This window comes from Ovis canadensis, chromosome 4, assembly GCF_042477335.2.
Source record: "Ovis canadensis isolate MfBH-ARS-UI-01 breed Bighorn chromosome 4, ARS-UI_OviCan_v2, whole genome shotgun sequence".
NCBI lineage: Eukaryota > Metazoa > Chordata > Mammalia > Artiodactyla > Bovidae > Ovis > Ovis canadensis.
Genome location: NC_091248.1, coordinates 76353390 through 76367416, shown reverse-complemented (window position 1 = coordinate 76367416; position 14027 = coordinate 76353390). Strand labels below are relative to the sequence as shown.

Here is a 14027-nt window from a genome sequence, read left to right as displayed (position 1 = left end):
AAATTATTAATTTGTAGTAAAACCAGCCTTCCAAAACACCATTTTGTCTTACTGGTTTACTTTCACAGCTTGAACACTCTAATACTTGGTATATAATGAGATATTAAACAAATATCGGTGATGAAAAAAAAAGAATATGTTACACGTTCCACATTTCTCATCCTTTTGAATGTTACTACTCTATCTCTTGTGTTTTCCGCAAAACACACAGACACACGTATTCTATCTTCAGATACTTATAATTTGATGCCTCTTGACTAAGCTAGCTTCCTGGTCCATCACTAAGCGGGTGCAAAGCCTTTCTGAGTGGCAAAATGCCTGAGTGACTGCATACCCTCTTACTCTATTAATGCTTCTCACCCTTGAGTCTGCTTTGGATACTAAGCACACCCATTTTCTGTTGGTTAATACTTGCATGAGAAGTCTTTTTCCATCTTTTTACTTTCAACCTTACTTTCAGCTATCCTTACATTGTACTTAAGGCATGTTGTTTTCAAGTCTCATAGAACTGGGTTTTGTTCTTCTTGTAGTTGATTTCTAATCTCATCATAAAAAAAAATCCAGAGTAATGATAGTAAAGATGATCCAATACTTTAGAAAAAGAATGGAAGCACAGATCAAGAAGATACAAGAAACATTAAACACACCAATATTTGCATTACAGGGTCCAAAAAGGAGAATAGAGAGGAAAAGGACCTGAGAAAATAGCTAAAGATACAATGGCTGAAAATCTCCCTAAGGTGGGAAGTGGAACAGTCACCCTAGTCCAGAAAGTGCAGAATTGCAGGCAGGATAAACCCAAGGAGGAACACGCTGACACACATAGTGAGCGACGGCTTCTCTCATTGCTCAGTAAAGAATCTGCCTGCAGTGCAGGAGACCCGGGTTCAATTCCTGGGTCTGGAAGATTCCCTGGAGAAGAAAATGGCAACCCACTCCAGCATTCTTTCCTGGAGAAGTCCATGGACAGAGGAGCCCACCAGGCCACAGTCCGTGGACCGAGTCAGACACGACTTAGCCACTAAACCACTACAAAGACAAAAAATATTAAAATCAACAAGAGAGAAGCGACAAACAACATGCAAAGGAATCCCCAGGTTTTGTCTTTAAGTTGTAATATTTAGTCCACTTATGCTTCATGTATTGCTACATTTGGATTTAAATCTACCTTCCTGGTTTTTTGTTTTCTGTTTGCTCCCATCTACTTTTTTTTCTCCATGCTTGCCTTCATTTGAATTTAAATTTCATATTCCTTTTCTACTGTCCTGTTAGTTTTACATTCTTTTATTGGTTTTAAAAAATATCATAGAAATTCAAACACACTAATTATTCATTTCTCATATAAATTAGTGTCTTGATCATTTCCATTTCCAAGATAATTCAAGGATCTCAGGATATTCAATCCTATTTACCTCCTATCAGACTTATATGCTATTCTTGTCATGAATTTTAATTCTTTATACATGTAAGACCCCATAAAGCATAAGTGGATTATTTTATGGCAATATCCTTTTAGATTTATGCACAGATTTACCTTTCCAATGCTTTTCTGTTTTTTTTTTCTGCACCTCCAAGCTGTGATATGTGATAATTTCCCTTCTGCCCAAAATCCCATTAGTATTTTCCTTTAGTACTTTCCAATGGTGCCAAATTGTTTTCATTTGCCTGAAAATGTCCTTCAAAGGATATTTCTGCTGCACATTATCTTCCATATTGGCCGTTATTTTCTATAAGCTCTTTGAAAATATCACTTACTAGGTGTACTTACTGTTGCTCGTTTGAAAATAAGCTACATTTTCCTCTGGCTACTTTTAAAGTTTGTTTCTCAGCAGTTTTCCTCTGTAGTAATTTGCCATGATTTTCTTTGTATTTATTCTGCTTGGAAGCCAATAATATTTCTACTATCATTGTTCAGTGTCTTTCACCAAATTTGAAAAATTCTTAGCCATTATCTCTTCAAGTGTTGTCTGCCCTATTCTCCGCCCAGCATCGCTCTGGATGATTTTTTTACCTTTCAGTTCACTAATTCTCTTAAACTGTGACTATCAAAGCCATCTACTGATTTCTTAACTTCAGTCATATTAAGTTCTAGAATTTTTGTATAATTTTCAGTTGTCTTCTGAAGTTTCTCCATCTTGTCATGTAAATCCTTTAACATTTTGATCACAGTGTTATAAGGTCTCTATTAGATAATGCTAAATATCTTAATTTTCTAAGGTTTATCTGTTTCATTTTCTCCTTTTTGGTCAAATCTTAATGTGTTTGTATTGCTAGTTATTTTTTTATTGGGGTTAACAGACTTTGAACAATTATAGAGACAATCTGAGAAGCTGCATGATGTTACCTTTCTTCAGAGGGGTTTATTTCTGCTTCTGGCTGTCCACTAGGTTTGGGGCCAGTTGCCTCATTCAGCTAGGGACTAAGACCACTTGAGGCTGGGCTTCAGTCCTTGTGAGTATATAATCAATTTCCAGTTCTCCTTCACTCAAGGGGTAGATCTTTGGGGATCCAATAAGAAAAAGCCCAGGACGTTTAAAGGACATTTCTTCTTGGTGCAGGCAGAACTCTAATTTTTGCTTCCTATGAGTCTACCGAAAATTTTGCTGTTTCTCTCACTTGTTCTTAAATTACAAAGTGCTTCTAAGAGTAAAACGTGGCACCAAACATAGGTCTCATCTGTGTGGAGTATCAGCTCCTGCTTTCTTGATAGCTCTCTGATGCTTTAATATATCCTAACTTTTCCAGTTTTCTCAGCAGAGGGGTTGGGGCAAAACAAGCTAATCACCCATTACTGGAAACTGAAGTCTCTACGTGCTTTATTTGAAAAATTACTTTTAGAAAACTCAAGTTCTGAAGTAAAATAGACTTGATTCTGTCACTTACTAGCTATATGACTTGAGATGAGCTATTTAATATGAGTCTTCGCTACCTTATCTGAAAAATGGAACTAACAATACACTTACCTTGAGTTGCTTTAAATATTTTTTCAGTGCAGGTATAGTATTCAGCACAGAGCCAGAAATATAACAAATCTTCAGACGTTAGTAACAGCAATTTTTAAAACATTATAATGGTTTCTATTAATTATATAAATTAACACATAATGACAGCCTTTCTCCATGTACCCTCTGTGAGGAATGATAACTGGTAAAGGTGCTATATAGATCTTAATTTTTCCAACTTTCCTATGGCTTGGGAATAGCTGGGCAAAATGGACCACACCATTTTACTGCACCACATGAAACAGTTTATGTAGCCATCAATATTTTCACTTTGGAAAACAGATCAGTTGGAATAAAAGAGCTAGAATGTAGCAGCAGGATCAAAGTAAGCTCTGGCAAGAAGGCTCTTGAAACTAGCACCCTATACTGGGGCCTCCAGGGCTTATCTCCCAAGTGTGATGTGAGACACTAACCACTGAGATGTGCTCTGGAAGGATTCAGATCTCCTGCTGTCCTCCCTATTTGGGCTGAGGCCCCATGATGCTGGGAAAAGCCTTCCACTTACAAGACTCTTGACAGTCAAGAAGCTCCAGATTGTTCTTGGCTCTTTTTGTAAGAAAAACTTTTATTTCAAAGATGCCATGGTATTTTAATTTAAAAAGGCTTGCATTGTTCCCCAACAGTTTTATTCAAGAAGTATCATTATTCTTCTTTGTTTTCACATGTCTTATTTAAATGTTCTTAAAAGCTACTCTGTATTATACACTTAAACATCTGTTGACAGTAAACTTCATGGTAAACATTCTTATCACAATTTTGAAATTCAAAAAAATTAAGTTTTTTAATGTTTAAATATTAAAACAACCAAAATATCATTTATGTGTAAGATATAAGTGAAGTGAAAGTCAGTCATGTCCGACTCTGCGACCCCATGGACTGTAGCCCACTGGGTTCCTGTCCATGGAATTCTCTAGGCAAGAATACTGGAGTAGGTAGCCATTCCCTTTTCCAGGAGATCTTCCCAACCCAGGAATCAAACCCAGGTCTTTTGTATTGCAGGGGACTCTTTACCATCTTGAGTCACCAGGGAAGCCCAAGAATACTGGAGTGGGTAGCCTATCCCTTATGCAGGGGATCTTCCTGACCCAGGAATTGAACCAGGGTCTCCTGCATTGCAGGCAGATTCTTTACCAGCTGAGTTACCAGGGAAGCCCTTGTAAGATATAAAATACAATATATATGCTTTATACCCACCATGCAGCAGTGAGAGTGTGTGATGTCATATGGGGAGGTGAGTCAGCTAGCCACACCAGGACTCTCAGGAAAGATCAGTAGTTGGGAATACCACATTCCATCCATCAACATGATTCCAGACACAACAGGCCTCAGGGTCTAATATACACCAGACGTACAGAGAGCTGACATACAGAGCAGCACACCTTAGTCTTTGCTCAGTGAAGCAAAAAACGTCACGGGGTCTCTACTAATGAGGCTCCAAATTTGGCCTTGCTTCCCCTACTTAAAAGCCAAATTTCAACAGGGATGATGCAGCCAGAGGAACTAGTTAGAATGATGATAGATGGTGACATCAAACTATGGTGAAAATATTTCCAATTCTTCAGCCCTCAGGATCACTCTTTCCTTTCACCCAGCTAATAAAGACCAACCCTTTCACCCATACTGCTTGACCTGGTGCCTCAAATGGTAAAGACTCTGACGAGACCCAGAATCTCCTGAGATGGTAAAGAATGAGGGAGACCCAGTTTTGATCCCTGGGTCAGGAAGATCCCCTGGAAAAGGGAATGGCTACCCACTCCAGTATTCTTACCTGGGAAATCCCATGGACAGAGGAGCCTGGCGGGCTAGAGTCCACAGGGTTGCGAAGAGTCAGACAAGACTGAGTGACTAACACTAGACTAGACATAGAAAGTCTAGTCCTGAGAAGTATTTCAAACCCATCCTGACTGTTGCTAGTCACCATTTAGCCTAGAGACCAGTATCTGGGCTTCTGTGTGGCTCTTTTTCCATCTGGAAACCATCTCCATGCTACAACTGCCTTCTAAGCACCATCTGGCCCCAGCATGGACACAGCTCCTCCCTTAATCATCCAAAACATAGCTGACACTGGGCTGTAGTTTCTGACAAAGACTTACTGGAAGTAAGACTAATATGAGGGAATTAACAATGTGGGGAAAATTATAGAGTAGTATAATACATTTCACTTTTATTAGAATGCTTAGCCACAGCCTTTCACAGGGGGTCAACGACCAGAATCCTCCTTAGGGCCCAACCTGCAGTTAGGATGCAGAGACCTGCTCATTTCCTTCAGATAGTGTCCCACACAATAATGCTCCCCTCTATGAATTCTGTGGCTTCAGTTCTCCCCTGTCCAACTCCCAACTGCAGAGACAAGACTGAGACTGCTCAATCTCATAATTACATCTGCTTTCTTTCTTACTCTATCCACCGACTCTACTTTTTAGGATCTGACCTATAGAACACTTCTTTTGGCTCTGACAGTTTATTTATTTAGTTCCCAGGTTAAAATCCAGATGCTCCCTCTGGATGCAATGATTTATCAGCCCTGAAACAAGCCATCCCTAATCATGAACCCAAATGGTGTCCAAATGTACCATAGTTCACCCTGGTGAACAGCTATTGTACACTACTGTAACAGTACTATATATACTTCCATAATACATTTCACATGAGATAAAGTTCCTCCATAGTAAGTTCTAGTATCTGCATTTATTCCATTTTAATTAGCTACCCTATAACAGACTTATTCCTTTCTTAAGGAAAATCAAATTGACTTTCACAGGGATTTTTAGATAGCATATTCAAAAGCAGAGACATTACTTTGCCAACTGAGGTCCATCTAGTCAAGGTTATGGTTTTTCCAGTGGTCATGTATGGATGTGAGAGTTGGACTGTGAAGAAGGCTGAGTGCCAAAGAATTGATGCTTTTGAACTGTGGTGTTGGAGAAGACTCTTGAGGGTCCCTTGGACTGCAAGGAGATCCAACCAGTCCATTCTGAAGGAGATCAGCCCTGGGATTTCTTTGGAAGGAATGATGCTAAAGCTGAAACTCCAGTACTTTGGCCACCTCATGAGAAGAGTTGACTCATTGGAAAAGACTCTGATGCTGGGAGGGATTGGGGACAGGAGGAGAAGGGGATGACAGAGGATGAGATGGTTGGATGGCATCATGGACTCGATGGACGTGGGTCTGAGTGAACTCCGGGAGCTGGTGATGGACAGGGAGGCCTGGCGTGCTGCGATTCATGGGGTCGCAAAGAGTCAGACACAACTGAGCGACTGAACTGAACTCAAAGAGGTTTTACACTCTCTGAGAACTAGAAGATATCCATCTGGGATAAAAAGAGGTGAAAATGACCTTGAAGACTTCAGCAACCCCAGAACTACTGAAATTTACATAGATTTTTGTATGGAGGGAGTATAATATGGAAGAGTTTAAATAAATATACCACAAGACAGTTTTACCATAATTGACCTTTTATGTTAAAAAAATTACAGGGAGTGATTTCCAGAATCTTACTTTATAAAAGTACTGCCTATATCAAACATTTTATGTCACTATTAATTCCATTGAAGAGCTGCCTTTTTTTAAAAGGTATTAATTCCAATTGATGGGATACATCCCCTTAAAATAGAAAGTTTCCATTTATTCAAATGTCAAAATGAAGATTATTGAGAAGTTTATTGCTTTATGGCTGGGCAAGATGCTACTAGCACATTTTAGGTAATTAATATTCTTCATTAAAAACTATGAGGTCATTCTGTTTAAAACTTTTAGAACAATTCACAGAAAATAGATATATTTATTCAAATTATACATTGAAGGGCTGGGCTATAAGCTATAGACATTTATATGTGAAGCAGCTCTTTAAAGAAATAAGACACACAAGTCTGTCTTGATATAATATACATAATTGAAATTAATAAAACCTGGAAGACCAATATTGTTATGCTATGTTCTGTTAGGATCTTAAAAAAAAAATCACATATTTAGTAGTCTATTTGTGCTTAAAATATTCATATGCATGAGAAGTTTAAAGAAAAAACACCTCTATACATGATGATGAAAAGAAAGTAATAAATTTTTTGAAATTGCACTGTTATTTAAAACACTTTCCTAAATTCAGACCCTCCTTTGCAGCCGGCACAGTTTTTCAAGTCTAATTGGCAACCTGGGGAGGCCCCTCTGGTATTAGTGAAGTAAAGAATGTGGTGATAAAAGACCAGGCTGACGCCATTAATCCAGGCCTTTGAATCGCACTGGCATCTTCACCTGCATCTTCTCCACTCTCATCTTCAAGCCCATCATCCATAAGACGCTCCTTTCAAACAAAACAAGAAACATATTCCTAAGTGGTCTTAGCAGCTACCATGAACTCATTACAGAAAAGGAGAGAGTTAAATTCTTCCTAGAGAAGGAATATGAGTATATGATAAGGAAGTAGAACTATCTGGTCATTAGAGATCTTCCTTAAGTCCAAAACTGATAAACTCCTTGTTCAAGTTCAAAGGAATAACTGCCAGTTTAATACAATAATTTCTCACCGTGAGCATAACTTTCTTTCTAGGCTATTTTTAGGAAGAATGATATTAGTTCTTTCCACTTAATTCTAATATATGACTGACTCAGTATTATAGGTTCTCTGGAATTAAACCACACATTAGCATGTTAACTTTTCTTCCATACTATGAAATACCCGAGATTCTTTTACTATATTGGTCTCATACAGTGCTGAAGAAACACCTATGTTTAAGTATATGAAAACCTCATAAGCATACCATTTCTTCAAGTTCTAGATTGTTCGCATTCTGTGCATCATTGTTAACTTCAGCATTATTGTTGGGAGCCTGTTGCTGAACTCCTTCTTGCCTAAAAGGAAACCATCCAGCTTGGTGTCTGCTCAGTAAAATAAAGAGAAAAGAAAATAAGTCACAACTGTTTTTACTTGTAACACTATGAAATATTTGCGTCCTATAAGAGCAAAATGATTAGAACATTTTCATTCATGGGTTGAACTATGATAGATGAAAAAAACAAATTTCCTTCTTCAGATCAAGAACTACCCCTCTCAAACCAATGACAGGAAAACACGAATCAATTTAAACTCTATCCTGAGCTAGTAAGACATATCAGGAGTCATAAAATCATTTTTTGATATTTCTCAAAATGAAATTCAACTAGGTATTTGTTTGCTTCCTAAGAAAAAAGAGGAGCAAGGGACAGTTAGTCTACTTATGAAAAAAAATCTGACCTATATCTAACAGACTTACTATCGATAACTATAATTAATTAAAAAGAAACTCCTCTCCAAGACTGCATCATATACTCAAGTTCTAAATGATTACTAGAGCATACCTAACTGAACTAACAATTTTTATAAAAAGTAGTAAAGGGAAAAAATCTGCTTCTAGACAATTCTCATAAACAGTCTTACACAGCGTAACTTGCTTTGCTCTTGATGCTAGGTATCTGAAGCCCAACATTCATATTCCTTCACTCAACATTCACAACAGACTACCACATGTCAGATTCCATGCTTAACAGTTTTAGAAAGTAATTATAATGAATGAACATCACTCACAAATAAACCAGCAGCATGGCTCCCATTACCATGATAAACCGACTAAAAGAAGAATAGAAGTATACAATGCTAAGGAGAATTGCAGCCCGTGAGAACGTGTACATCCAGTCTAGCCAGTCTCGATTGAAGTCTTCTTCGTTCAGCACTGGACCTCCCTGTGCATTCATCTGAACATTGTCATTCACGGGTCGATTTTCTTGGGCCACTAGGTTTGGAGCTGGTGGGGGTTCTTCTCCAGGCACATGTGCCAAATTTAGAGGCTGTGTAGCAGCAGGCTGGGCTGGGTTAGCATTTGACGTGGCCTGAGCTGAAACTGCAGCTTGACTGAAATAGTCACCAAAATAAATATCAAAAAGAAAAAGAAAAACATTTATCATACTACATTATATTTTTCAGAACTTCCTGGGAAGCCATATGTATGTCTCATAAACCTTACATGGAATATCACAACTCCTATACCACATTTCCTAGGTAAGCATAATTCCCAGTGTGAAAGTAGAGCCAACATGGATGGCAGGAGGAGTTCAGGAAAGGTTCTCCCAGCCTGGCAGTCTAGGACAGCAGGCGGAGAGGTGGAAGAGATTAACAACGGCCATGTTATCACTATTTGTTTCGTTCACTAAATTATAAGGCTGTGACCAAATCTTTCTCCAAAACTTTTCCCTAATTGCCTCTTTTGCTCTTCTACATAGGATAAATACTGCTTGCCGACCCCTTCACACACACATACCACCTCTCCCTCAGACCCATGTTTGAAAAGATTTGTCTAAATAAGTACATTAATCATTACCCTGTGTGTACACTCTCATAGTAAATGATTTGTATTGGTATTTTCAAATATTAACTAGGTCCCAGATAACAATCCCTCAATCTCAATCCTGACTTTTGAGAACTCCACCTGGAGAACACTGGTGTAGATCCTTGTCAAGTTACGAAGATGTGTGGTCCTGAAGTTTGCTTATAATTTGACTGCTTAAGAGTCAGAATAAATTTTCCTGTAAAAGACTACCAGTAAAGTGATAATATATCTGAAATTTGCTTTAAATTATTCAGCAAAGAGGGGAAAGTTGTAGCATCAGAGAGTCATGAATTGATAAATGTTTAAAAGCTGGGCGGTGAGAACACCGGGGTTCACTTTATTTATTCTGTCTTTACATATGTTGAATTTTCTCTTCAAGAAAGTTTTAAAATCAAGATAGCAAAATGAAATAGAAGTTTTCTATGGTACAAAAGCTTATTTAAGCCAGTATGCTGATACACTGTATCTATAGTGAAAGTCACTCAGTCATGTCCAACTTAGCTGTTCCCTTCTCCAGGGGATCTTCCCAACCCAGGGATCAAACCCAGGTCTCCCGCATTGCAGGCAGATTCTTTACCAGCTGAGCCACAAGGGAAGCCCCATATTCATTTCCAGAATACTTCCTACCTCATGGACATTCTGATTCATAAGTGAGTTATTTCATTAAAGGTGAAAACTTGAGTCTCTGAAGTTAAATGATGTGCATAAGATTATATGGTTCAGCAGCTAACTACAATAAGCCCCACTTATCTTATTACACAGTTCCCATGATGTTGTAAACAAGACAAGAGGTGTAAAGATATAGTGTAATACTAAGTCTTCCCCAGGTGGTGCTGGTGTTACAGCCCAATAAGAGATGGGTTCAATCCATGGGTCAGGAAGATCCTCTGGAGGAGGGTATGGCAACCCACTCCAGTATTCTTGCCTGAAGAATCCCATGGACAGAGGAACCTGACGGGCTACAGCCCATAGGGTCACAAAGAATCGGACATGACCAAGGTGACTAATTATGATAACGATTACCATGACAACAGGTAAGGTATAAATAGCCTGCCTGGAGCCAAGAGATTACACAGGAGAGCATTAGGACATGAAGTTAATAACGCAGGTTAGCTTTATGAGGTAAGGTATAGAGGAAGAATTGGAAAAGGCAATGGCACCCCACTCCAGTACTCTTGCCTGGAAAATCCCATGGATGGAGCAGCCTAGTGGGCTACAATCCATGGGGTCACTAAGAGTCGGACATGACTGAGCGACTTCACTTTCACTTTTCACTTTCATGCACTGGAGAAGGAAATGGCAACCCACTCCAGTGTTCTTGCCTGGAGAATCCCAGGGACGTGGGAGCCTGGTGGGCTGCCATCTATGGAGTCGTACAGAGTCAGACATGACTGATGACTGAAGCAACTTAGCAGCAGCAGCAGCAGCAGCATAGAGGAAGAATAAGGATACAGACTTCACTCTGTAGGCAAGAGGGCTGTCTGATATTTTAGGGAATGGAGAATGATGGACTCAATTATGTGTTAAGTTAACCTGGCAAGCAGTACAATGAAATACAGTCAGGAGCCTAAAAGGAGGAAAAGTGATTGCATTAAAGTGGGTCTAATATTAGAAATATCTAGGGAAAACATCAGAAGTAAAATATAGGGAAGGACAGAAGCTAGTAACAGCATACTAATTCATCTTGGTAAGTTGTTGAGTTCAGGGATAACAAGCTAGAATCAAACCTGATTAATGTTAAGGGCTTGGAGGATGACTGAGAAGAGAGTATCACTGACAAGGAAGTCAAGAAGGAGAATGCACATAACAAGATGATGCAGTCAAAGTTCAGACCTAACTGCATTTAAAGGCAGGCAGATTTCTCCATGGAAATCTCCAACAATTAAGGGGAGACCCAAGATGAGGCACAGGAGATGAAGAACTGGGAGCCATCACACAGAGCTAACAACTAAGGCCACAGAAAAAGGAAATCCAAGAGGACTAGCCTGGAGCTAAATCCTATCTTCCCTACTAGACTGTGTATCACAAGGCACATGGTAAGTATACAAATACTTAACTGAACAAGGAATGTTACCATTTAGAAAAAGGGAAAAAAACAGGCTATCAAAGGATACAAAATGAGTAATCAGAAAGAGAAAAAGAATGAACAGGATAACAGAATCACAGAAACAAGGAGAGGAGAACACTAAAGAGAAGCTGCTGCTGCTGCTAAGTCGCTTCAGTCATGTCCAACTCTGTGAGGCCCCAGAGACAGTAGCCCACCAGGCACCCCCGTCCCTGGGACTCTCCAGGCAAGAACACTAGAAATGTTAAATGAACACATAGGAAGCCCAGCACAAAGAACACCAAGAAACTGTTCCATGCTAAGAATGTTTCATGCTGATCAGGAGCAAAACTTACTAAAATAGAGAAAAGTCCAGAAGGCATATTAGCCACAAGTGAACCCGACCTCAATACATCAATATGAGCGTCCCTGACGTATGATTCTCTCTATTCCCTTTTTTAGTTGACATCCTATCTTCATATAGAATTGTTGCCTTCCAGTGAAACTTTCCTAAGTTTTCTCCTCTTAAATAGATAAAATGTTCTCTTAAAGAAAGCACCTGAATACTGCCAAATATAATTAAGGGAGAGAGGAAGAAGCAGAGAATAGGTTTAGTTGATGTGAACAGGATGCATACCCTTTTTCCTTTAACCAAATAATTTAAAATAATTTTTAAAAACCAATAATATACATCAGTAAATGAAATCCCAAATCAACTTACTTAGGATGAAAAAGAAAATAAAGCAAAGAACACAGTGTGTAAAAAAATCAACTCAACCTGACTTACTATTGCATATAATACTGATGAGCATACATCTGTTGCCACCACAGCATCTGCAGTGGGTTGAAAGCAGGATACACTGGGAATCCAGCCGGAACAGCCTGCCCAGGAAGCTGGTTGTCTACATTTCTGCAATAAAATAAAAAAAAAATGTCTTTTAATGTTCCAGAAGAAGTTGAAAGCATTTCTCTACATTTGTATTTCTGAACTATGTCATCCATTGACAAAACATACTAAAACTCACCGAAAAAAAATACTTATGTTCAACATTCCTCAAGTAAGACACTGTCTATGTGTGTTAGTCACTCAGTCGTGTCCGACTCTTTGCAACCCCATGGACTGTAGCTCTCCAGGCTCCTCTGTCCTTGGAATTCTCCAGGCAAGAATACTGGAGTGGATTGCCATTCCCTTCTCCAGATCTTCCTGACCCAGGAATCAAACCCAGGTCTCCTGCATTGCAGGCAGACTCTTTATCATCTGAGCCACAAGGAAAGCCCCAAGTAAGACATTACGGCTTATCTAAGATGATCCCGACCCCACATATACAGAACAACGAACATCACAGCCTAGAATCAGACTACTACATGAGTAAGAAACAAACTTCTATGATGTTAAGATTCTAAAATTTTTAGTTACGTTATTAATTGTTAGTCAACTGTCAAAATGTTTTATAAAAGTGATTTAATAAATATCCCATTTTCCATATAAACTTAAGTAAAAATAAATAAAATTTAAAAGTTGAACTTTGGGCTTCCATGCTGACATAGCAGTAAAGAATCTGCCTGCCAGCACAGGAGACATGGGTTCTGCCCTTGATCCAGGAGAATCCCACGTGCCACGGAGCAGCTAAGCCGGTGTGCCACAACTACTGAGCCTGTGCTCCAGAGCCCATGAGCTGCAAATACTGAAACCCACACACCCTAGAGCCTGTGCTCTGCAACGAGAGAAGCCACCGCAACAAGAAGCCAGCACGTTATACCTAGAGTAGTTCCCACTTGCTGCAACTAAAGAAAAGCCCACACGGCAACAAAGACCCAGCACAGCCAAAAATAAATAAAACTATTTTTAAAAGCTGAACTTCAAATTTAATCATTAGGCCCAAGATCTAACTACCAGTTTACAGGCAATCTATGAAAACAGAGGACAATATTAATGATACCACATGGATGCAACAAGCTGAATCTAGACTACTATGGGAAATTAGAACATACAACAACAGAAAAAGCATAAAGTGAAAAAAGATAGGGATAGGGATTAGATTAAAAGAGCCTTAAGAAACAAAATTACTCAATCAAACGCAGTAAGTCAATCTCTGAATACTGGTCCAATCAAAACCATCTTAAAAAGACATTTGGGACAATCAGGGAAAATGGAACACAAATCGAGTAACAAATGATATTGAAGAATTTTTAATTCTGTTGCATGTTCTAATGGTATTGTGATTCTTATAGTCCATATCTGTTACAGATACACAGTATTTACAGATGAAGGGATATGACATCTAGGATTACTTTAAAAATACTCCAGCCCAAGAGAAAAAAAAGAGGAACAAGGGAAAGGTTGGAGAGCTGTTGTCTATTAACTGTTGCTGAAGCAGGATGTTAGGTAAGATCCTTCTAATAGAGATTCATTAGTATGCTTTTAAAGTTACTAATGATAAAGGAAAGATGAACTGGAAACAATCAGAGACAAATTCTTTCAAAGAAAGCCTGCATGGAATTCCCACTTTATCTCCACAATATGCCTTTTCAAGACTCTCCACACTACTTTGTTCTCCCTTGCTGAACTTCCCTTAAAATCAGCCCCAATGTTACCGGCCATGAAGCTCTCCCACCTTCTG

The 14027-nt window shown here is 38.9% G+C and overlaps 1 protein-coding gene across 3 annotated transcripts in view; it reads right to left on the bottom strand.

Annotated features, from left to right (window-relative positions):
* Positions 1 to 6440: 6440 nt before the first annotated feature.
* Positions 6441 to 14027, bottom strand: part of HERPUD2 (HERPUD family member 2) — a 37218-nt gene continuing 29631 nt past the window's right edge. For all 3 annotated transcript variants that reach the window (XM_069588051.1, XM_069588052.1, XM_069588054.1), the window contains 4 exons: positions 12194 to 12316; positions 8564 to 8887; positions 7761 to 7878; positions 6441 to 7303 (listed from right to left, as the gene is read on the bottom strand). In XM_069588051.1, coding sequence (XP_069444152.1) covers positions 7142 to 7303; positions 7761 to 7878; positions 8564 to 8887; positions 12194 to 12316 — 727 coding nt within the window. In that variant the 3' untranslated portion in view covers positions 6441 to 7141. The remainder of the gene's footprint in view (positions 7304 to 7760; positions 7879 to 8563; positions 8888 to 12193; positions 12317 to 14027) is intronic.